General features: G+C 45.3%; 1 protein-coding gene across 1 annotated transcript in view; it reads right to left on the minus strand.

Annotated features, from left to right (window-relative positions):
• Window positions 1-609: 609 nt before the first annotated feature.
• Window positions 610-26,236, minus strand: part of LOC129387488 (uncharacterized) — a 76,340-nt gene continuing 50,713 nt past the window's right edge. The window contains exons 11-15 of the mRNA XM_072286191.1: window positions 23,854-23,994; window positions 21,920-22,057; window positions 13,283-13,423; window positions 11,328-11,465; window positions 610-636 (exon numbers count right to left, since the gene is read on the minus strand). Of these exons, the coding sequence (XP_072142292.1) occupies window positions 610-636; window positions 11,328-11,465; window positions 13,283-13,423; window positions 21,920-22,057; window positions 23,854-23,994 (585 nt within the window). The remainder of the gene's footprint in view (window positions 637-11,327; window positions 11,466-13,282; window positions 13,424-21,919; window positions 22,058-23,853; window positions 23,995-26,236) is intronic.

A 26,236-nucleotide genomic window follows, 5' to 3' on the forward strand; every position in this document is an offset into this window, starting at 1 on the left:
AAAAGAAAGCTGAAGGTGAATATTGTTCTTTCTTTATATCTCGCGCCGAAATCAATGTGCTCGGGCATTGTTGTGACGTCACGATTTTCAAAGTATTTCCACGTATTCTGGTTGTTGAAGGCGCCGTACGATTTCTCAATACTTGCTAAGTTCCGTCTTTAGCTATTGTCATTTTCGATGACCTCCTCCTTCACCGATAGAGGCGTAGCCAGACCGGAGCCAACGCTACGAAGATCAATGGCGCCACGGTGAAGTGGTGTGTGTATTTAAAGGTGGGGTCAACACTCGTCTTTCGTTCTTTTTTTACGCCGTGACAAGTCTGTTATCATGGCAAGATATGATCTTTTCTTTTTGGCTTTGTAAAATGGTAGTTTATCAATAGAGCTTAAATAATATGTTTCTAAACTGTCCCTTTCACGTGCACCCCCAAACGGTCGGCGCATGAGTGTTGCAGCATTTCGCGCCCATGCGTCCGCCAAGAGTCGAAATCGAACGCGTGACCTCGTAACCGGTAAATACCGCAGCCAATGAGCCACAACAGTGTTACCTTCAGAGCAAGTGAGAGGCGAACTAGCTAAAGTGAATAAGAGTTTTAGCGGCTCTAAGGCTTTACTTACTGCGCTTCGTTTCTCCGTGCTTTTCCGTCCATACCGTAGTGTTTAAACGTTGAATGAAATAAAAAAAAGAAGAAAAGAGAAAACGAATTCATGAAATTCGGATAGTGTGCGCGCTGCACAGATATTTTGCTGATGCAATCTCAAAATAACAGTAAGCACAGGCATATTACACAACGTGAAAATGAGCCTGCGACGTAACGTGTAGCGCATAGGTGCAAGCAATTTTGTTACGCTAGCGTTCATTGTTCTGCGGCAGTTCTACACTGCAGTGAAATTATTCGCTATAAATACAAGCAATATAAGCACCGCGCGCTGGCATTGTTTATTCGCAGCTGGCACATGGGGTCCTCAAGTATAGTGGTTATCTTGGTATCATCTGTGGGTATTTTAGAACTTTGTGATCACGTGACGGGTTTTTGCCTGCGCAACGGACAAACGTGAAAATAAGCAGGCGCCTGCCGTTGGCAACAAAAATACAGCACTTGAAACCGGTGAACAAATTTCTAGAACGGTGCTTGCAGTGCGTTCAGGTGCAACACGACATGCTGGCCGCACAAACCTAATTGCCAATAAAAAAAAATGCCGTTACGCGTGCAGCTCGTCCACAGCAACTTGATATGTCAAGCTCCCCACAAAAGACACGACCTGGAACGGCAGCCGCACATTAGTTAAAATTAAGACCTGTGGAACGCCTCGATTGTTGCAGAAAAGTTCTACTTAGTCTACTTAGTTAGTTACTCAGAATGCTAACAAGGAAGTGGCTCTAGTATTCGCATTTTCGGCGGGTAGGGCTGTTTGGCTAGCATGGGAATCATAGGAAATACATGGATGACGTCAAAACTTCGTTCACATGACACAGAACGATCTTGATGTTTGGGATATTAGCCGTGTTTAGATTTGTTACTGACCACAGGCTTGTTGCGTGGCAATAAACGCGCCTAATTAACTTCTAATTCCTACTTCTTGAGGTTATACATTACAAAAAATAACAATTGTCTGTCATTTGACAAACAATACATTTGACAGACGAGCCTAAACCTCTTTTTATCAAGAAATACGTCATAAACCATTGAAAAACGTATGCAACTGCCTATGATCTACGTACTACCACCTATGAGGCTGAACAACTGCAGTGCCACGTTCTACGTTTGTGACTTGAGCATGGAGCTATATGCGCTGAGTGGCATACGCAACAAACCTATGTACGACATATTTTGAGCGTGCCGAAGTATGCGAGTTCATTCACGTCGAGACATGTTGTAATGATTGCCAAATGACAAGAACGAAGTAGGTAACGGACCATAACCAAAACAACCTTTCGAGATCGGTTTCCTTTGTTCAACAATGCAAAGCCGGCAGCTCGAAAGGTTATTGGCAGCGTTAAGCCCACAACGCAAAGTTCGAGAGTACACACGATTGAGGGTGCCGGGCAATCTTTTCATTGTGTTTTCTGTGTTTTGAATGGTTAAAGATTATTCAATACTGAGCCTCGTTAGGTCCTTTAGCCTTTCAAACCACATGAAACATAATGGACAAACCTGGCACTCTAAGCTACATTTACTCCGAAGGACCTTAAATGCATTCTGCGTGGCCGGCTTTCTGTTGTCAACAAGGGATCCTAGGGGATCCGTGCGGATCTCGGAACGTCATTTCGTTATCTGTGACCTGGCTAATTCTTAACCCTAGTGCTCCTGACAATACAGTATTCACTCGAACTATCGACTACTACCACCAGGGGCGTAGCCAGGGGGGGGGGGGGGGGGCTTATGGGGATTCAGCGCCCCCCCCCCCCACCCGAAATGTTTTCGTGCTGTCCATGCACCGCCGACCAAAGCAACCCCCGGCGCCGGAAATCTTTCTGGCTTTTGTCTAGAATGTCTTTTTTACGCTCGAAAAGACATTTGACCGCAAACATTGCGAACTCGGGCTGGATTTCGCGGCAACGCCCATGCACCTGGAGTCACATAGCGCAAGGATTTCCATCCGAGCACAAAGTTTCAAAGCGTTTTGATGGCGAGCGGGCTCGTCGTGGCATATCGCGGAGGCCGCGGAATCTACGGAGCGCATGGATGTCAATTGTGAAACTTCATGGGTATAAAGTTCTCATAAACTTTTGATGTGAAAGGTGCGTTGACATTTTTCCAAAGTTGGGCTTTAGATTTTCAATTGTGGAACTTTGTGAGTTTAATGTTGTTATAAACATTTGACACAAAAGGTTCATTGACTTTTCCAAAATCTTACATCGGAACATGCAACGAGACAAGCCAAATCAGCCCACTATCAGACAAGTTGACAAAGCACGCAGCGAGGTCCGATGATACGAAACGTTGTGGTGGTTCATTTGTGCCTTCGTGTCACGTAATAAAAAATCTTATTTTTTTCACCTGCCCAAAGCATCCATGTGAAGACACTTAAGCCAGCCAAGGTAACTACGTTCTTATTTATTTTTTCTACTTTGACGTTTATTTGCGAGGACAAATTGAGCCTCTTCAATTTCTTTTGCTATTTTTTTTTTTGTTCTCGCTACCCTACCCGCGGGCTGCCAAAGCCAGCCAGAGCGTATGCGTTTTTCCGGTGTTGCCCCGACCACCGCGCGGTGCACTTCGAGGAGCGTTCGGTTTTCTCTGGCCGAGTGGATTTTCGCCTTCCAGAGTTTTGGACGCTTTTTGGCTAGCAGTCTAGAAAAAGAAACAATGGTCGCTCGCCGCCACCACTGTGAGGACTCGACGGATTGCACCGCATTAGCTTGAGCGCAACCTCTCCGTAAAGTCTTGTCTCGCCGGTGTAGGATACCGAGAAGTATGCGTACGGGCTCTCGGTGGATCAAGTGTCTCTGATTTTCTTCGATATTCCTAAGGTAGCCGCATTAGGTGTACAAAGTAGGCATTCGATTGTGGCCAACATACTATGCGCTTGTTCATTTCGGTGGCCACTCCCCTCAGAAGGAAGAAAAAAACACATTTTTGCGGCGCAGCAAATTGTCGCATGGTGAAAGTTCGACTTTGATACTTCTTTTGCGGAAAGTAATGGGCCACGGGACGCTTCAGTTGCCGGATACTCTTATTATATTATTGCGATAGCAATTATATGGAAAATCCAGGTGCATTCCTGCCGTCGCCGTCGCCCTCATGTTTCGGATAAAGTCCATGGGTGATAACATCGTGACATCGCGCCACATGGTGTATGTGTGAGGGAAAGCGTAGGGGGCGGGAAGCGTTGGAATGGGTGAGCCGACGATGTTGGCTCAGTCTCGTGTGCTCAAAGGAGTAAAGCGGGGAGCAAGCACGCCGCCTTGCGTCGCGCGCTATACATCGGGGGAAGTGGAAGGAGGGTGGCCGGGCCTTAGGATTCTTTGATCTGTGAGTCTGTGATTGCGCAACATATTTATTTGCCTTGTTTGACACATTATAACAGTGGCTTTTTGCTTAGATACGTAGATTTATTGGAGACTTATACGTATGTTTAAACATCTTGTTGCGAGGTTTTGTGTATACGTGCAGTGAGCTTTGTTTGCAGTGACAATCTTTTGCCCTTTATCAAGCTGCATCTTCGCATTTGTATATTTCATTGAATCCGCATTTCTAATGTACGAGGGCGAGTCAAATGAAAGTGAGCCAACCCACCCCGCGCAATAATGGTTCGGTTTATTATCTGCGAGGCATGCCCGTAGCACACAAGCATCTCCCATTTACAAAAGTGACATGCAGGTGTGAGGATAAATGTTCTTTAATGCTCTCATAAACTGGGTTGAACATGGTTGTGTGACGTAACGGACGCTGTAGAAGTTGAGCAGCGTGGTGTTGTGAGGTTTTTGACAGCTGAAGCTGTCTCCTTAAAAGAAATGAGTTGCCGTAGGGCTGCCGTATACGTTGAACATTGCATTTCATTGGCCACTGTGAAGCGTTGGAGCAAACAGTTCAAAGAAGGGCGTGAAAGCTGCAAAGACGATCCAAGACCGGGCCAATGTCACCGTACAATCACCCCCAACACAATTTCAAAGGTTGATGAGCTGATTAGACAAGAACCAGGGATAAGCATCGATGAACTGACAGAGCATGCGAACATCAGCCACGCTTCTGTTCACACCACAATTCGTGAACATCTCGGTTATCGGCTCTTGTGTGCGCAATGGATGCCCAAGATTTTGAACAACCACCTGGAGAAGGTCCTGCGCTGCCTTGACTCATCTGATACGGCATCACATTGTGGGTGACGACTTCTTGTCTGCAATTGCGATCGGGGATGAACCATGGTGCCACTACTACGAGCCTGAAACACGATGGCAAAGCTTATAGTGGAAATATTTGAATTCACGACGCCCAAAGGAAGCAAGACCGTCATTTCCGTCGGAAAGTTGTTGACTGTCTTTTTTTCGATCGTCAGGGGCCATTACTGATAGAATTTGCTAAAGCCGGAGAGACTTTCAATCGTTTCCGATATTGTGAACCGCTGGATCGTCTGCGTGTCGCATTCAAGAACAAACGACGTGGAAAAGTGACGAATGGGGCCGAATGGGCTGTTGAGCACGAGGTCGCGGAATCGAATCCCGGCCAGGGCGGCCACATTTCGATGGGGGCGAAAGGCGAAAACACCCGTGTACTTAGATTTAGGTGCACGTTAAAGAACCCCATGGGGTCGAAATTTCCGGAGTCCTCCACTACGGCGTGCTTCATAATCAGAAAGTGGTTTTGGCACGTAAAACCCCATAATTAATTTTTAATTGTTTCACGACTATGCCCATCCACACGTCGCTGATGTGGTTAATACAAAACTGCAAAGTTCAAGTGGGAAACGCTGCAACATCCCCCATACAGCTGAGACCTGTCGCCTTGCGACTTCCACATTTTGGGACAAATGAAAGACAGCTCAAGGGATACAGATTCATGTCGGACGATGACGTGAAAGAGTCAGTTGCAGATTTTTTGAAGCAACAACCCAAGGAGTATTATCAGACAGGAATCACACCAACTCGTTAGTGAATGGGACAAATGTCTAAATTCTCATGGAGACTACTTTTAAATAAAGTACCCCGTTTTTCATATATTCGCATTGGTTCACTTTCATTTGACTCACCCTCGTATATGTTGCAGAACGGCTTTATATACGTGCTTTCTGTTAGGACAATAATTTCGGTGCAATTACTCACGGTACACGACCGGTGACAGCTGCTCCTGCGTAATACATTGGAATAAATGACAGCGTTATAGAGATGTTTCCCTGGCCGTTGCATGTTTACAAAAATGTAAAGAAGGTTCTTGAATGACAAAGTTTCATTAACATATTTGTCCTCAACTTGTTCATTTCATGGCCACATTTCTCATATTAGCGGCATGAACTGCTTTGCTGGTTTCGAACTGATATAGTTCTAAAGATCGTGTGATAGTTTCTTTACTTATTACATAGACAAAAACATGGAAGCATTGACTTCAGTTATCTTGGGCAAAATGTTTGGCACATACGAGTATATCTTTTTATGAAAAAATACATATATTACTTGTTTTGACGGTGCGTAGCGTTCAAGAATTCGTTTGCAGCATCTTTGGCAATGGCAATGCAGTTATTATTCATGTATTTGAGTATTCGACAAATTGTTTAGCAGGAAGGTTTAGCTCGGGCCCAACTCCGACGCGCCCTATTGAAATACATGTAAAACGCAGAAACGCTTTTCTGAGATAACCTCTCGGTCGCTTTTAATGAAATTTGTTGCATTTGAGAAAGAAAGTTAAATTCTAGTATCAGTTGGAAGCGGAATATTGATTTAGGGCCTGAATTCTGTTTAAAATATTTTGAAAATTTCGAAAGTGCGAAAAAAATAGAAGCACGACGTTCACAAACTAATAGCTCTACATCAAGAACAGATATTGTGGTTCTTCAAACGGCATCTATTATAAGCGTCAAAGCGGACAAATTTGGTATGTCAATTTGTATCTTACATGAATTGGTTACATGGTGTACAAAGGTTCTGCAAAAGCCGTATTTCGATTATATTAAATTTTTTGTGATTCATTTGTGACAAATCAATTTTGTCCGCTGTAGATGTACTATTACATGGCGGTTCACAGAAATGTGATATTAATTTTCATTGGTGAGTTACATAGTTTTTAACGTGATAGTTTTGTTTTCTAAACATTTGCGATTTTTGCCAATTTGCAATAAAGAATTGACAACCTAATTGAAAAATTCGAAACCAGAAGACAGTAGAATTTATATTTTTTTTCTTTTAAATGCAACAAACCTCGTCAAATTTGGTGCAGTGGTTGCCGAGAAAAACGAATTCACCTTCTACACGTATTTAGAGAGGAGCACCCGAGCTAAAGCTTCCTCTTAAGGAGGAGGCCAAGCTGCAACGTGAGCCCCCTCCGAACGAAACTTCTGGCTACGCCACTGTCTGTCACCACATTTGTCGAACGGTTATATAATCTGCGCATTATATGACCTGCCCAGCGCCAATTCTTTCTCTTAATGTCTATTAGAATATTGTCTATACCCGTTTGCTCTCTGATCCAAACCGCTCTCTTTCTGTCTCTTAAAGTTACGCCTAACATTCTTCGTTCAATCGCTCTCCGCGCGATCCTTAACTTGTTCTCAAGTTTCGTTGTCAGTGTCTAAGTCTCTGCGCCATATATCAGCACCGGTAAAATGCACAGATTCAATACTTTCCTTTTCAATAATAACGGTAAGCTTCCAGTCAGGAGCTCACGATGTCTGCCGTATGCGATCCAACTCATTTTTATTCTTCTGTGAATTTTCTTCTCATGATCAGGGTTCCCTGTGATTAATTGACCTAGGTAAACGTACTCTTTCACAGACTCTAGAGGCTGACTTGCGATCTTGAACTCTTGTTCCCTTGCCCGGTTATTTATCATTATCTTTGTCTTCTGCATATTAATCTTCAGCCCCACTCTTACACTCTCCCTGTTAAGGTCCTCACTCATTTGTTGTAACTCGTCCGCAGTATTGCTGAATAGAACAGTATCATCGGCAAACCGAAGGTTGCTGAGGTATTTGCCGTCGATCATTACTCCCAAACCTTCCCAGTTAATTAGCTTGAATACTTCTTCCAAGCACGCAGTGAACAGCATTGGAGAGATTGTGTCTCCAGGCCGCATATTGTAATTATTACAGAATCATGGCTGCAACCTGATGTCAGTGACAAAGAAATAGCACCTAACGGCTATAAAATCTTCCGTAAAGATAGAATTTCGAGAGGGGGCGGGGTCGCCATCATTTTCCAGGAATCTTTGCACATAGAAAGGTTGGCAGACATTTCTGGAGTTGAATGTGTCCTCGCAAAAGTGCATAATGTTAACAAAACTTTCATTATCGGGGGATTTTACCGCCCTCCTAACACAGACAGCAGTTTCAGCGACCAACTTAATGAATTTCTCTGCTCATGCAGAGATTCAGCCTGCAATATACTACTGGGCGGTGATTTTAATTTTCCATCAGTGGTATGGGACGGTGATTTTCCCCAGCCAGGTGCGAAAATCGCTGAACCATTTGTTGATCTTTTAATGTATCATGACCTAACGCAATTAGTAAAGCAGCCTACACGCATACATAACGACTCAGAATCTATCTTGGATCTTTTTTTAGTTAGCAGAAGTATGCTTCCTCAGGTTACGGGACTTAGCGTCGTCAACGGCATATCAGATCACAGAATGGTATGTCTTACGATGTGTTTGGGCCATGTCGCTGGGGTTCAGCATGAAAAGCGCTCAGTGCTTGTTTTCTCACGAGCAGATGATGTACGCATATTACATGCTCTGGACTTATCTTTTTCCAACTTTGTTTCCCTCTCCCAGTCTGCTTTATGCTCAGTAGAGAATCTTTGGCAATACATTAAAAATCTTGTGTTGCAATGCGCGAATAACTTTGTACCGACTAAAGTAATCACTGTCCGCAAAACCCGCCCATGGATAACAAAAGAAATTGTACGCTTGGAACTAAAGGCGAAGAAGACAAGAAAACAACTGCGGAAGCACCCCTCTGAAAGTCACATGCGCAAACTTTCAGCGCTGCGCACTCATTTAAGCCAAAGCATTAAAAAAGCAAAAGACTACTACCACAATGTCACTATGAAACAATTTCTCCTTTCGCCCCTGCAAAGTTCTGGCGGCATTTTTCTTCAAAATCAAAAACCGTACCCACCCTCTGCATTAATGGTGAAACAGTATCGGAGAAATTACAAGTTGCAGAATCGCTCAACTTTTTCTGTTCCGTATTTACAGTTGATAGTGTTCCGTATTTACAGTTGAAAGCGTTCCACCTATTAGTAATATTATAATAACGGAAGAAGGTGTTCTAAAGCTTCTACTTAACATTGATACAAAAAAATCTTCTGGCGTCGATGCGATACCCAACACATTCCTATTCCGGTATGCCGAGTGGTGCTCTAAATTCTTATGTGTGATTTTTAATAAGTCATTGCAACTATCCGAGTTGCCTCATGACTGGAAGTTTGGAAAGATTGTTCCAGTGCCAAAAGGAGGAGACTCATCGCTGCTTTCTTCCTATCGACCCATTTCTATACTCTGCACATGTTCGAAACTTCTTGAACACATTATCTTTAAACATCTAACAGCTTATCTTGAGCTTCATGGTTTTCTTGACCCCAGGCAGCATGGATTTCGTAAAGGGCTTTCAACTACTACTCAGCTTTTAGAAACCATTCATGATTTCGCAGCTATTCTGGATGAGCAAGGGCAAATTGATATTATTTTTCTAGATTTCGAGAAAGCGGTTGACCGGGTATCACATACCAAACTCATGATAAAATTGAAACCTATACTTAAAAATGAGTCCCTTCTTTCTTGGATTCAAGCATACCTTACTTCGAGACGACAAACTGTAAACATAGACGGAACACATTCACGTTCAAGACCTGTACTATCCGGAATCCCACAGGGATCAGTGCTTGGGCCCTTATTTTTCTCAATTTTCATCAATGATATTGCACAGGAATTGCCAGTTAAAATAAAATTGTTTGCTGACGATTGCGTTTTATATAAAGAAATCCGTAGTCCCGCTGACCAATCGCTGTTAAATACCTCGCTGTCTACAGTGCAATCATGGTGCAGCACATGGCAAATGAAAATCAATGCGAAAAAAACTGTAGCGATGACCATGACGCGGAAACGACACTCTTTAAACAACCAGTATTCGATCGATGGGCAAATTTTAGACCGCGTGACAAGCTATAAATATTTGGGTGTAGTTATCAGCTCGGATTTAAAGTGAAATGAGCACGTGTCATACATAGAAAAGAAAGCCATGCAGAAGCTTGGTTACTTGAGGCGTTGCCTAAGAAATTCACCCCATGAGATAAAGCTACTAGCTTAGAAAACTTTCGTCCGCCCGATTCTTGAGTATGGGTCCGTCGTCTGGGATCCACATAGCGATATTAACATAAAAAAAGGTGGAAAAAATTCAGAGAAAGGCGATAAGATTTGTATTCAATTCCTTCAGCCGGTATGCATCACCAAGTGCTATGCTCGAAACAGCAGAACTGGTTACCCTGCAAAAACGGCGATTTAAAGAACGATTAAAGTACATGTATCTGCTCTATCATGGAAAATTGGGCATCGACAAGGACACGTATACCAAGCCTCTAACTCGTTGATCAACTCGGTCTAGCCGCGCTAAGCAGCTTAAAGATTACTACTGCAAAACAGAAGCCTTTAGAAATTCATATTTTCCCCGAACCATTAGGGAATGGAATGTACTTCCTGCTGCGGTGGTTGCCTGCGACACCATCGAATCATTCTTAAACCTGCTCAAAGAAATTGTGTAAATGACCGGGGTACATCCCTGCCCTCCTTTCCCTTTTTTTCTTTTCTTTTCGGCTTGTCCTTCCACATAATTGGACGCACATGTTTTCTGATGCTTCTGCCACTGCTACACATTTTTACACACTACCACATTATATTTGTCTGACAGGATGTATGTTCTGTAATCGTTTGCCACGCGTGGTATGCATATATTATTCTAGTTTAGTTTTTCTGTCTCTTAAGTGTTTGTCAACTTGGCGCTAAGCGCAGTTTGCATTTTCTTCTGGAATTATTTCACATTGTTAGCGCTAATTGCTACGTTTTCGCAAATAACACGCTCCTTATATTTTCAAAGTCAGTGCTATGTCATTTTGCTCACGCTTCACACCTTGTACTCAGTCTTGTTCGTCATGTATGTAACCACTCCTGCTTAAGGCCTCTAACCAGAGGCTGGCAGTAATCTTGAAATAAATAAATAAATAAATAAATAAATAAATAAATAAATAAATAAATATATATATATCGCGCCAGGGACCGTTGCAGCGTGGTAGGAGCTTCTCTGAGAGACGCGACTCATCGGAGATAGTGACTGGACCGGCACTAGGGAAGCGAGTGAGTAAAAGGCGTCCCTGTGGCGGCGATCACAACGAAATTTCTGCGACGCCTGCGACATTATTCATTTAGTGCACTGGTAATCTGCAGTAGCAATTGATTCCAGCCGAGTTCAGGCTATAAGTGTAAGGGGATTGGCAGGATTTTTCCTTACCTTCACATGGAGTGGGATAAGAATGCAGATGTCGATGAAACGTGATTACAGCGCGCCAACAAACACAACGCGTGCAGGATAACGAGGACATTTTCGCTGGTTGGTATAATAAACAAAGTTGTATCGTGCGGTGCCCCAGGCGAGTTTTGCGGTGCCGCAAAAGTAGGTTCTTACCGGGATAAGGTCAGTTGCGTTATACGTTTCGACGGACGCTGTCGTTTCCTCGGGGCTCGCTTCAGTGCTTGCCGAATGCGATGCCTCTGCTACGCTGTAATGCGAAGGCGTCTGTCCTGTCATCTCGGCTGAGGACGCCTGGTAAGAGAAGCGTTTAATAAACATTATGTAATGAAGGCAGAAATGTAACTTGTGTTGTTTGGTTTTGGTTCGAGACCAGTCCCCAGTGCAGGTAGAGTTACATCTTGTACTACTGCATGTTGGCTATACTGAAACCTAGTAATTTTCGGACCGCTCAAAAGTGCCCCTTCAGCCAGCCGAACCTAAATATACTACCCATTTGCCAATCGAAAGAACACTGCAGCAATATAATATTCGCTGTGGATGTAGTTGCTGCTCACGTGTAGGTTACAGCTCAAGATGTAGCATATACGTATAGAATCCTAATAACGAAATGATGCTGAAAGTTCAAGCTGTTTATTCTTTGTAAAGAATACGCCTCTCATCAAAAATGAAACAAGTAAAAAGCAAAGAAACTGCCGCCATATTAGGTTTATGGCATTTTGCTGCCGGGCGTGAGGCTGACGGTTTGATTCCTGACCGCGACAGCAAAATTTGAAGGGGAGCCTGATGTGCAAATAAGTTAACGGGGATATTAAAAAAACCAAAAGAAACCTGAGGTGGTATATATAATCGAGAGCCTTCCATTTTCCTTGCGCTGCTTTCAGATGTCAAGCATAATAAATAAATAAATAAATAAATAAATAAATAAATAAATAAATAAATAAATAAATAGTCCAGATTATCGGAAATGTGCCCAAGTTTACTATGCTATAACGAAATCCTTTACTTAGATCTTATTCACCATGTAGAGTTGAAAGAGGTCGCGATAAAGAAGTTGCAGCGAAGATGACTGTGTATTATATAGGAATGTGGCATTATATAGGGAATCACGCCGATTATTTTAAGACTTCACTTAAGACGAGCACATCTGAATATCATGTAAATCTTGACTGCCTCAAGGGAAGTTTCATTAATGCTGAGAGATAAGACGATTATCTGGCGTAGAGACACTTCTAATTGGTGTGGTGGCGTGGTGAGCAATCCAGTATTCGTATATAATTAAATGAATGTCTAGATCATTTGAGAACTACAACAGCTGCGACTGTTTGCCGCACTGGGCTTGGTTGTTTAGCCAGGGTAAATTTTTAGGCGTCATCGACTTGTCCTGTAGTGCCTGCACCACTCAATAAAAAGTGGAGAACGATGATGTGTTTTGCGCGATAAGACTTCGAGATAAACGCTACTTCAGTGCTATCCTTTATTTTACAAGAGACACCTTGAATATGGAAACTTTCCTTCTCAACTTGCATGTGTACTTGTGGCGTGTGTAAGCACGCGTGCATTTTGGTAGGCGTCATTTCGTGTAACCGTAAACGTTGCCGCGGAAACGGTGAGCGTCGTTATGAGTGAAACAACAAATGATGCCTGCGCAGTGCTGATCATTTGCGTTTCTATGGAACGTGTAGTGCGTTTGACTAATACCGACTGTGGGACGATGAATGCAGCGGTTGTGAGTGAGGTAGTCTTGAGAAACGTGAGACATTTACTCTGGTGAAACAGGGAACCTACGCCGCAAAACGCGTACGGCCTGTCTGTAAAACTCCAGTCACACGTTCTGGTAGTAAGCTGCGCAGTTTTTCCCCACCCACAAAACGAACTGGTATCCGGTCTGTGGGTTTCCTGCCTGGAGCGTTGCGCCTACAGTATGCTAATAACTAAATAAGGCTTCGGGGCACCCTTTTCCTCGCAGCTTGTTGAGTGGACCTCACTGAAATGCGGTATTCGTTAGCAGAAGCTGTTCAGACATGAACGAAGTATGAGTTGAATGTGAGGCCAGCGCTAAGTTTGAAACGGCTCCTTAGCACATATGCGTGAACGTGACAGTACATTACCGGAATAAAGTCAGTCACGCCGTAAGGTTGCATGGATGCCAACGTTTGCTCTAGGTCCCGGAATTCGATGCCCAGTGAGTCCGACGTCTCTACTGCGGTGTATTCCGAGTTCCTCCTTTCCGTCACCTCAGTCGAAGACGCCTGGTGAAAGGAACGTCTGGTAAGCAGCAGTCAGTGGAAGCGGCCATGTAATAATGCAGTGATTTGGGATTGGCTTAGAGACATATCACCAAGCAGGTTACTTGAGCCACTGTGTGTAATATACCACTGAAACGTACGTAACTCATGTACAAATACCTGGCAATAAAAGGTTGTTCTTACATTATTTCAGATTAACGGTGTTTCCCCCGTGTATTTTAAATATAAATATAAATATAAATATAAAGCCTTTATTTGAAGCCAAGTGAACAGTGGAGTAGAAATCACTTGTGATAGTGAAGACGCAATCTAGCTAGGTGCTTACAACATGTAACCATGCTGTGAGTGCCTTACCCAAACAGTTTACTTCAGCAACTAAGATGTGATGTATTACAATAACGTCGATTATCGAAACAAAACAAGAATGTGATTGTCGTACGATAAGAATATTACCATAGAAGCAATAGTTCTAGCTGGAATTTAGCTTCCAGTGTCGCGATTCTGTAGCGACGCATTCTGAACAATTCTATGCCACTCGTATCATCCACCGTTCATGGTCGGCTGATCCCATTCATAACGCAGGCGGAGCGTATAGCTCTGACCTTTGACGAAGCTCGAAAAGCGCTCACACTAAATAGCAAAGGAAAATGCAAAGCTATGAATTCGCGGCCTATAGATTCACGAAGACCGATTAAGCCTGCAAGCCGGGTACTTCAGTGTAAAATCCGTTCGAGGAATATCTCCGTGAAAAACACTGAAACCCGCTCTTCTTTTGTCTCATCACATATTGACGGCATGGATGTGAACGCAGTGGTCGCTTTCGTTGGATAAATTTCTAGCACGCAGGAGCAGCACGAATGCCGCAACAGTTCAGTACATAGCGTCCGTTTCGATTTAGAGTGGCTCCCTAGGCAAGGCAGCTTGCACGTGGTTGTTTCAACACATAGTATGTATCCTAAACATACCCTCTGAAAGCGTTGTTATCAGTGAAAAAATGAAATAAATGAAGGAAGAGGAGGCAGCGTCAGCGCTGACAAAATTGTACCAATTAGAGGTCGGTACTGACCTGATAGCAACACCACATTCAGAATATGCGTGCGCAATGCAGAGTTTTTGACGCGTAACAAAACATCTGGCGTATGCACCGCGTACCAACAGTAGACGAAGCGTGCAGCGTTCGTGAAGGAACGTGGCACGTGGGTTGCGTTGGCTGCCATTAAAGAGGGCGTACGCACTGCAACAGACGCGCGAGTCTCACCTGCAATACTTTAACTGGAGGTTATGGGACGAAGTTGGAAAACTTCTTTACGCGATGGAATGAAGGAAATCCAACAGTAGTCGGGAGCTGAGTTATGTGCCAGCGGTACTTAACGTACAACATGCGGGGTAAGAGACTTCACACGCAGTACTTAAAATTGTGCCGCAACATTGTAAATAAACGGCCAGGACAGGCGCGGATCCGCGCCTGTCCTGTGTGTTCCTTTTTGTCCCTTGTTTTTGTGCGGCTACATGATGCATTCCAATAACGACCACCAACTAGCCCGCTTATCCCTGTTAAATTGACTAAAGTCCAGTGTTGCTCTTATTCTATTGGAAGGTATTTTGGTAAATTTTTTTATATAGCACTGGGAGTAAGCTAATGGGCCTATAATTTTTCAGTTCTTTAACGTCGCCCTTTCTGCGGAATAGTATAATGTTTGCATTCTTCCAGTTTTATGGGACCCTCGCAGTCGATAGACACTTCGTATAGAGAGCCGCCAGTTTTCATAGCATTAGGTCTCCTCATCTTTGATTCAATCGACTGTTATTCCATCCTCTCCTGCTGCTCTTCCTCGTTTCATGTCTTGCAATGGCCCTTCTGACCTCATCGCTAGTTATAGGAGGAGTTTCTGTATCCTGTTCATTACAGTTTCTAATGGAGTTATCCTGAGTCCTCTGGGTACTGTACGTGTCAGTATAGAATTATTCTGCCGCTTTTATTATACATTCGAGATTGCTGATGATATTTCCCTGCTTACCTTTCAGTGCATACATCTTGATTTGTCCTATGCCAAGTTTTATTCTGACTGATTTCAGGCTGCGTCCATTTCTTACGGCTTCTTCCGTCTTTCTCCCGTTATAATTTCTAATATCGCTTATTTTCGCTTTGTTTATCAGTTTTGTCTGTTCCGCGAATTCTGTCGTATCTCGAGTTGGACACTTTCATTCTTTGTCGTTTCTTTACTGGGTCCTTTGTTACTTGGGAAAACTTGCCTACTGGTTACCTTGGTGCCTTGCCTCCCATTTCAATTGCTGCCTCTTAAACCAGCTCGTTACGGTTTCATTCAATCCCTCTATGTCATCATCATCATCTCTCTGTTCTAAGGCTGCATATTCGTTTGCAAGTAACAGCCTAAATTTGTCTGCTTTTACCCTTACTGACTCTAAGTTGACCTGTTCTTTCTTCACCAATTTTACTCTTTCTCTGTCCAAATTGAGCTGAATCCTGGCCCTAACTAGAGTGGTTTAGTTGAGCGTGTTTACGCTCCGCTAAGCAGCTAAGCGGAGTGGAAGCGCGAATGCGCATGCGCCGTCCGCTTAGCCGTAAGCGGGCTAGCGGAGCGAGGAAGACGGTCCGCTTAGAAACTGCGTGAGCGGAGTGTGCTGCGCAGCGCTTTGGCTAGCGTCGGCTTCAGAAAGGATTGGATTGGATGCAGAAATGAAGCGCGCTGGCTATCACGTGGCGTTCCCCAAGACGGTGCTTTAATTTCTATTGGATAAAATAGACCGGTAATGCATTACAAGCGCACGTCTAGATACTTCATGGAGAAATAAGTTATATATATATACATATATACGTTCTACTGTATAAGAGTGATCAATAGGTCTTTTCATTTTGTTTCATTAGCCTGAATTTGGCCAGGGGGCACTGCAACTGCGAAATGTCCGCTCCGCTACGCTAAACGTATAACTAAAAGGGGAAAATCGCCCGCTGCTCAGCTGTGGCTTAGCGGGGAAGCTCGGAGCGGAGCTTACCGTAATGACGCTCAACTAAAACACTCTACTAACCTATGATCACTACACTTTACCCTACTTATCATTTCTACATCCTGCACTATGCTGGGATCGGCAGAAAGAATGAAATCAATCTCATTTCTTGTTTCGCCATTAGGGTTTTTGCAGGTTCATTTTCTGTTGGTACGTTTCCTGAAAAAGGTGCTCGTTATTCTCAGCTTATTCCTTTCTGCTAATTCTACAAGCATCTCTCCTCTAGCGTTTCTAGACCGTCGCCGTTTCTAGACGGACAAGAGCCGGCGACGCATATCGTGACGCCGAGAATGCCACAAAGAGACGTTGACGACACGAGGGAACAGTGGCGAGATTTGACGGCGCTTACGCAAGGTTACAAAGAGACGTTCTCGACCGCTACATGAGATGAAGATGCCGCTATTTGATGGCATCTGGATTGCCTACGGCCTACAGTCGGAAGAGCGACAGCAGAAGACGGTGGATGTGCTGACGTGGTGCTTTCCCGGCGAGCACGTTGGAGGGTTTCGAGTCTGCGGCACGCCTAAGGAGGCGCCGATAGAGAGGCTAACGAGCCTTGGTCCAGAAAAACGCGTGTACAGAGGCTCTGCTAAAGGGTGCGGTTCCACGTTTCTCGACGACGAACGGTTACGTGAGTCCGCATGTGCCGGTGCATCTTTGGAAGCTCAACGCCGATCGGATCAGCTCCGCTGGTGATCCACCTTCACAGAGTGGAATGGCTCATGATTTTTTTTGGCAGTGTAGTCCGCACGCATTGCAATAAGATTGTGGAACTTCAAAACGACATCGTATCAAATTTAGATCAAATTGAATCCCGTTTATCGTCATTCCATCACAATTCGTCATTGTAGTAGATATGGAGCCTATGTTCAGTGTCAGAACACCACAAACGCGTAAGCCGGTCAGTTGAAGAACTACAAAATTGAAGCGTCGTAATGAGCGGTGTCATTACAACATGCTACTTTAGACAAGAATTTTAGATGATGAAACAAATGCGTTACGTAGAAAAACATTTTGTGAACGCAGAAACGTCAGCAGATTAACCACCTGGGCTTTATGGTCTGCTGGTGTTTCCTTATCGGTTTAGTTAGCGTCGGCTCAAATAAAATGCGTCACTTGAGCATCAACAGATCAAGTGCTAGTCATCACGTGCGTCTGACGTAGGTTGTCGAGGGAAATATGCTAAATGGTGGTAACCGTGTCCCATTCAACATCGACGGCTTGGAGGTCAATCAGATTATCCCTTGTGGTGGGCCATCTTGGCTCTCAAAGCCACAAATATCTTGTACTTTCAGTGTATCTTATGGCCTTGTCCATTAGTGCGTCCGCTCAGTTTGGTAAAAAGTGCTGGTTGGGGCAGGGCTTGCAATAAGAAATATACTGTCACGTGGTAGTGACTGTGAAGAAAGCAGCCAAAACTGAGAAAGACGAAACTAGCCTTTTATTGGGCGACCTTGTGCCCTCAAAAACAGGCTACACTCAAAGAACGGCGACAGCGGCGAACACAGTCGGCGATCATCAAAAACCTGATGAGCGGGTCAAGCGCGTCGGCTTTTATACATCAGTCGTCGAATGTTCCAGAATAATCGCTGGGACGCGCGTGTCTTCTACAAAGTTCTACATCATTCGCGTCGCACACACATGCAATCAGATTACACAAGGTTCGGTCACAGACAGCATATGGAACCATCGATAGCATTCCAGAAACTTATTGTACATGCAGGTGCGTCCTGTGCTGCGTGATAACATTTGTTAAGCGGTGAAACGTGGTCACCCGAGATAGATAGACATGTACACGTGTCAATACCCCCCTCTTAAAGAGCATCGACCCGATGCTGCAAACAAACGAAAGTAATAAACAGAAACACCCGTAGCAAAGAAACAACAAAGTAAGGAAGTTCGTCAGCGTGCGTAAAATGGCTTAAGACGCACCACGTGGACCCCTGCAGATCGTGCGCGGCGCCGCTGTGTATGCGGAATGCCGTCTGGCACGACCTCATAGTCTAGTGCGCCAATATGTCGGATGACCTTGTAGGGTCCGAAATAGCGTCGTAATAGTTTCTCACTGAGTCCTCGTCGGCGTATCGGGGTCCAAACCCAAACACGGTCACCGGGCTGGTACTCGACGTAGCGTCGTCGGAGGTTGTAGTGTCGGCTGTCGGTAGGCTGCTGGTTCCTGGTCCTTAGGCGGGCGAGCTGTTGGGCTTCCTCGGCGCGCTGGAGATAGGTAGCGACGTCAACATTCTCTTCGTCAGTGACATGCGGCAGCATGGCGTCGAGCGTCGTCGTCGGGTTCCTGCCGTAAACCAACTTGAACGGCGTGATCTGTGTTGTTTCTTGGACCGCCGTGTTGTAAGCGAAGGTTACATACGGCAGGACCGCGTCCCACATGTTGTGCTCGACGTCGACGTACATTGCTAGCATGTCGGCGAGGGTCTTGTTCAGGCGCTCCGTGAGACCATTCGTCTGCGGGTGGTATGCAGTTGTCCTCCTGTGGCTTGTCTGGCTGTATTGCAGAATGGCTTGGGTGAGCTCTGTCGGTGATGAGGACTTCTGGGGCACCATGCTACAGCAGGATGTTCTCGACGAAAAATTTCGCCACTTCGGCTGCGCTGCCTTTTGGTAGAGCTTTAGTTTCAGCGAAGCGGGTGAGGTAGTCCGTCGCCACGACGATCCACTTATTCCCGGATGTTGACATCGGAAACGGCCCCAACAAATCCATCCCAATCTGCTGGAATGGTCGGCGAGGAGGTTCGATCGGCTGTAATAATCCTGCTGGCCTTGTCGGTGGTGTCTTGCGCCGTTGACAGTCTCGGCATGTCTTGACGCAATGGGCGACGTCGGCGGTCAGACGCGGCCAGTAATACCTTTCATGTATCCTCGACAGCGTACGGGAGAATCCCAGGTGCTCAGCGGTTGGATCGTCGTGTAGGGTGTGCAGTACTTCAGGACGCAGCGCTGACGGTACAACAAGGAGGTAGCTGGCGCGGACTTGTGAGAAGTTCTTCTTCACGAGCAGGTTGTTTTGTAGCGTGAACGAAGACAACCCGCGCTTAAATGCCCTAGGGAAAACGTCGGTGTTCCCTTCCAAATACTCGACGGGGCCTTTTAGCTCCGGATCTGCTCATTGCTGTTATTATTGGCGCCTATTATTCCAAGGAAGGCGTCGTCATCCTCGTCGTCTTCCGGCGGGGGATCAATGGGGGCGCATGATAGGCAGTCGGCGTCTGAGTGTTTTCGTCCAGACTTGTAGATTACCTTGACGCCGTATTCTTGCAGTCTGAGGCTCCACCTCGCCAGCCGTCCTGAAGGGTCCTTTAAGTTAGCTAGCCAACACAACGCGTGATGGTCGCTGACGACTTTGAATGGCCGCCCATATAGGTAAGGGCGGAATGTTGCTGTAGCCCAAACGATGGCGAGGCATTCCTTTTCGGTTGTAGAATAATTTCCTTCCGCTTTTGACAGCGACCGGCTAGCGTAAGCTATCACGTGTTCATGTCCATCTTTTCTCTGGACTAGGACGGCACCGAGGCCTAGGCTACTGGCGTCAGTGTGGAATTCAGTATCGGCGTGCTCGTCGAAGTGCGCAAGTACGGGCGGCGACTGGATGCGTCGTTTGAGTTCTTGAAATGCGTCGGCCTGCGGCGCTTCCCACTTGAACTCGACGTCACATTTGGTTAGCTGTGTCAGCGGCTCAGCGATGCGTGAAAAGTCCTTGACAAATCGCCTCTAGTAGGCACACACGCCAAGAAATCTACGAACTGCCTTCTTGTCGATGGGTTGCGGGAACTTTGCGATGGCAGCTGTCTTCTGCGGGTCGGGGCGGAGTCCAGACTTGCTGATGACATGGCCTAGGAACAGAAGCTAATCGTAAGCGAAGCAGCACTTTTCTGGCTTCAGAGTGAGCCCTGATGACTTGATGGCCTCTAGTAGTGTCGCAAGCCGCCTAAGGTGATCGTCCTAATTTCTGGTGAAGACGACGACGTCATCCACGTAAACAAGACATGTCTACCACTTCAATCCTGCTAACACCGTGTCCATGACGTGCTGGAACGTTTCAGGCGCCGAGCACAGTACGAATGGCATGACCTTGAACTTGTAAAGGCCGTCTGGCGTGATGAAGGCAGTCTTTTCGCGATCTCTCTCGTCGACTTCTATTTGCTAGTAGCCAGACTTGAGGTCCATCGACGAGAAGTATTTAGCGTTGGAGAGCCGATCCAATGCGTCGTGTATCCATGGAAGGGGGTATCCGTCTTTCTTCGTGATCTTGTTCAGTCGACGATAATCGACGCAGAAACGTAGGGTTCCGTCCTTTTTCTTCACCAGGACAACAGGAGATGCCCGCACGGGCTTTTCGACGGCTGGATGATGTCGTCGCGGAACATTTCGTCAACTTGTTGCCTAATAGCTTCAGGTTCTCGCGTCGAAACTTGGTAAGGGCTCTGGCGGAGTGGTTGAACGCCCTCTTCGGTTATTATGCGGTGCTTTGCAACTGGTGTTTGACGAATGCTCGATGACTTCGAAAAGCAGTCCTTGTATCGTCGGAGAAGACTTCTGAGCTGTTGCTGCTTGCTCATGGGGAGACTTGGATTTACGTCGAAGTCTGGTTTGGGGACTATGGTCGGCGGGGTAGATGCGGCAGAATCTGAGAGGACAAAGACATTGCTCGTTTCCAGAATTTCCTCGATGTACGCGATTGTCGTGCCCTTGCTGATGTGCTTGAACTCTTGGCTGAAGTTGGTTAGCAACACTTCCGTTTTCCCTCCGTGGAGGTGAGCGATCCCTCTTGCGACGCAAATATCGCGGTCGAGCAGTAGATGTTGGTCACCCTCGATGACGCCTTCTACGTTGGCAGGTGTTTTGGTGCCGACGGAAAAGATAATGCTGGAGCGAGGCGGGATTCTGACTTGACTTTCGAGCACACTCAAGGTATGGTGACTACGAGACCTCTCCGGCGGTATCGCTTGGTCTTCCGACAGCGTTATCGATTTCGACTTCAGGTTGATTATTGCGCCGTGTTGGTTTCAGAAAGCCCAGATATATATATTTATATATCGCGCCAGGGACCGTTGTAGCGTGGTAGGAGCTTCTCTGAGAGACGCAACTCACCGGAGATAGTGACTGGACCGGCACTAGGGAAGCGAGTGAGTAAGAGGCGTCCCTGTGGCGGCGATCATAACGAAATTTCTGCGACGCCTGCGACATTATTCATTTAGTGCAGCGGTAATCTGCAGTAGCAATTGATTCCAGCCGAGTTCAGGCTATAAGTGTAAGGGGATTGGCACTATTTTTCCTTACCTTCACATGGAGTGGGATAAGAATGCAGATGTCGATGAAACGTGCTTACAGCGCGCCAACAAACACAACGCGTGCAGGAATGCGAGGACATTTTCGCTGGCTGGTATAATAAACAAAGTTGTATCGTGCGGTGCCGCAGGCGAGTTTTGCGGTGCCGCAAAAGTAGCTTCTTACCGGGATAAGGTCAGTTGCGTTATACGCTTCGACTGACGATGTCGTTTCCTCGGGGCTCGCTTCAGTGCTTGCCGAATGCGATGCCTCTGCTACGCTGTAATGCGAAGGCGTCTGTCCTGTCATCTCGGCTGAGGACGCCTGGTAAGAGAAGCGTTTAATAAACATTATGTAATGAAGGCAGAAATGTAACTTGTGTTGTTTGGTTTTGGTTCGAGACCAGTCACCAGTGTAGGTAGAGTCACATCTTGTACTACTGCATGTTGGCTATACTGAAACCTAGTAATTTTCGGACAGCTCAAAAGTGTGCCTTCAGCCAGCCGAACCTAAATATACCACCCATTTGCCAATTTAACGAATACTACAGCAATATAATATTCGCTGTGGATGTAGTTGCTGCTCACGTGTAGGTTACAGCTCAAGATCTAGCATATACGTATAGAATCCTAATAAAGAAATGATGCTGAAAGTTCAAGCTGTTTATTCTTTGTAAAGAATACGCCTCTCATCAAAAATGAAACAAGTAAAAAGCAAAGAAACTGCAGCCATGTTAAGTTTATGGCATTTTGCTGCCGGACGTGAGGCTGACGGTTTGATTCCTGACCGCGACAGCAAAATTTGGCGGGCAGTCTGATGTGCAAATAAGTTAACGGGGATATTAAAAAAAACAAAAGAACAACAACCTGAGGTGCTATATATATATGAGAGCCTTCCATTTTCCTTGCGCTGCTTTCAGGTGTAAAGCATAATAAATAAATAAATAAATAAATAAATAAATAGTCCAGATTATCAGAAATGTGCCCAAGTTTACTATGCCAACGCGAAATCCTTTACTTATATCTTATTCACCATGTAGAGTTGAAAGAGGTCGCGATAAAGAAGTTGCAGCGAAGATGACTGTGTATTATATAGGAATGTGGCATTATATAGGGAATCACGCCGATTATTTTAAGACTTCACTTAAGACGAGCACATCTGAATATCATGTAAATATTGACTGCCTCAAGGGAAGTTTCATTAATGCTGCGAGATAAGACGATTAGCTGGCGTAGAGACACTTCTAATTGGTGTGGTGGCGTGGTGAGCAATCCAGTATTCGTATATAATTAAATGAATGTCTGGATCATTTGAGAACTACAACAGCTGCGACTGTTTGCCCCACTGGGCTTGGTTGTTTAGCCAGGGTAAATTTTTAGGCGTCATCGACTTGTCCTGTAGTGCCTGCACCACTCCATCAAAAGTGCAGAACGATGATGTGTTTTGCGCGATAAGACTTCGAGATAAACGCTACTTCAGTGCTATCCTTTCTTTTACAAGAGACACCTTTAATATGGAAACTTTCCTTCTCAACTTGCATGTGTACTTGTGGCGTATGTAAGCACGCGTGCATTTTGGTAGGCGTCATTTCGTGTAACCGTAAACGTTGCCGCGGAAACGGTGAGCGTCGTTATGAGTGAAACTACAAATGGTGCCTGCGCAGTGCTGATCATTTGCGTTTCTATGGAACGTGTAGTGCGTTTGACTAATACCGACAGTGGGACGATGAATGCAGCGGCTATGAGTGAGGTAGTCTTCAGAAACGTCAGACATTTACTCTGGTGAAACAGGGAACCTACACCGCAAGACACGTACGGCCTGCCTGTAAAACTCCAGTCACACGTTCTGGTAGTAAGCTGCGCAGTTTCTCCACCCACAAAACGGACTGGTATCCGGTCTGTGGGTTTCCTGCCTGGAGCGTTACGCCTACAGTATGCTAATCACTAAATAAGACTTCGGGGCACCCTTCTCCTCGCAGCTTGTTGAGTGGACCTGACTGAAATGCGGTATTCGTTAGCAGAAGCTGTTCAGATACGAACGAAGTATGAGTTGAATTTGAGGCCAGCGCTAAGTTTGAAACGGCTCCTTAGCGCATCTGCGTGAACGTGACCGTACATTACCGGAATAAAGTCAGTCACGTCGTAAGGTTGCATGGATGCCAACGTTTGCTCTAGGTCCCGGAATTCGATGCCCGGTGACTCCGACGTCTCTACTGCGGTGTATTCCGAGTTCCTCTTTTCCGTCATCTCAGTCGAAGACGCCTGGTGAAAGGAACGTGTGGTAAGCAGCAGTCACTGGAAGCGGCCATGTAATAATGCAGTGATTTGGGACTGGCTTGGAGACATATCACCAAGCAGGTTACTTGAGCCGCTGTGCTTAATACACCACTGAAACGTACGTAACTCATGCACAAATACCTGGCAATAAAAGGTTGTTTTTACATTATTTCAGATTAACGGTATTTTCCCCCGTGTATTATAAATATAAATATAAATATAAATCATTTATTTGAAGCCAAGTCAACGGTGGAGTAGAAATCACTTGTGATAGTGAAGACGCAATCCAGCTAGGTGTTTACTACATATAACCATGCTGTGAGTGCCTTACCCAAACAGTTTACTTCAGCAACTAAGATGTGATGTATTACAATAACGTCGATTATCGAAACAAAACAAGAATGTGATTGTCGTACGATAAGAATATTACCATAGAAGAAATAGTTGTAGCTGGAATTTAGCTTCCAGTGTCGCGATTCTGTAGCGACGCATTCTGCTCAATTCTATGCCACTCGTATCATCCACCGTTCACGGTCGGCTGATCCCATTCATAACGCAGGCGGAGCGTATAGCTCTGACCTTTGACGAAGCTCGAAAAGCGCTCACACTAAATAGCAACGGAAAATGCAAAGCTATGAATTCGCGGCCTATAGATTCACGAAGACCGATTAAGCCTGCAAGCCGGGTACTTCAGTGTAAAATCCGTTCGAGGAATATCTCCGTGAAAAACACTGAAACCCGCTCTTGTTTTGTCTCATAACATATTGTCGGCATGGATGTGAGTGCAGTGGTCGCTTTCGTTGGGTAAATTTCTAGCACGCAGGAGCAGCACGAATGCCGCAACAGTTCAGTACATAGCGGTCCGTTTCGATTTAGAGTGGCTGCCTAGGCATGGCAGCTTGCACGTGGTTGTTTCAACACATAGTACGTATCCTAAACATGCCCTCTGAAAGCGTTGTTATCAGTGAAAAAATGAAATAAATGAAGGAAGAGGAGTAGGCGTCAGCACTGACAAAATTGTACCAATACATTCTACTGACCTGATAGCAACACCACATTCAGAATATGCGTGCGCAATGCAGAGTTTTTGAGGCGTAACAAAACTTCTGGCGTATGCACCGCGAACCACCAGTAGACGAAGCTTGCAGCGTTCGTTAAGGAACGTGGCACGTGGGTTGCGTTGGCTGTCATTAAAGAGGGCGTACGCACTGCACGAGACGCACGAGTCTCACCTGCAATACTTTACCTGGAGGTTATGGGACGAAGTTGAAAAACTTCTTTACGCGATGGAATGAAGGAAATCAAACAGTTGTCGGGAGCTGGGTTATGTGCCAGCGGTACTTAACGTACAACATGCGGGGTAAGAGACTTCACATGCAGTATTTAAAATTGTGACGCAACATTGTAAATAAACGGCTAGGACAGGCGCGGATCCGCGCCTGTCCTGTGTGTTCCTTCTTTGTCCCTTGTTTTTGTGCGGCTACATGATGCATTCCAATAACGACCACCAACTAGCCCGCTTATCCCTGTTAAATTGACTAAAGTCCAGTGTTGCTCTTATTCTATTGGAAGGTATTTTGGTAAATTTTTTTATATAGCACTGGGAGTAAGCTAATGGGCCTATAATTTTTCAGTTCTTTAACGTCGCCCTTTCTGCGGAATAGTATAATGTTTGCATTCTTCCAGTTTTATGGGACCCTCGCAGTCGATAGACACTTCGTATAGAGAGCCGCCAGTTTTCCTAGTATTAGCCCTCCTCATCTTTGATTCAATCGACTGTTATTCCATCCTCTCCTGCTGCTCATCCTCGTTTCATGTCTTGCAAGGCCCTTCTGACCTCATCACTAGTTATAGGAGGAGTTTCTGTATCCTGTTCATTACGGTTTCTAATGGAGTTATCCTGAGTCCTCTGGGTACTGTACGGGTCAGTATAGAATTATTCTGCTGCTTTTATTATACATTCGAGATTGCTGATGATATTACCCTGCTTACCTTTCAGTGCCTACATCTTGATTTGTCCTATGCCAAGTTTCATTCTCACTGATTTCAGGCTGCGTCCATTTCTTACGGCTTCTTCAGTCTTTCTCGCGTTATAATTTCTAATCTCGCTTATTTTCGTTTTGTTTATCAGTTTTGACAGTTCCGCGAATTCTGTCGTATCTCGAGTTGGACACTTTCATTCTTTGTCGTTTCTTTACTGGGTCCTTTGTTGCTTGGGAAAACATGC

This window comes from Dermacentor andersoni, chromosome 2 (assembly GCF_023375885.2).
Source record: "Dermacentor andersoni chromosome 2, qqDerAnde1_hic_scaffold, whole genome shotgun sequence".
In the NCBI taxonomy this organism is placed as follows: domain Eukaryota; kingdom Metazoa; phylum Arthropoda; class Arachnida; order Ixodida; family Ixodidae; genus Dermacentor; species Dermacentor andersoni.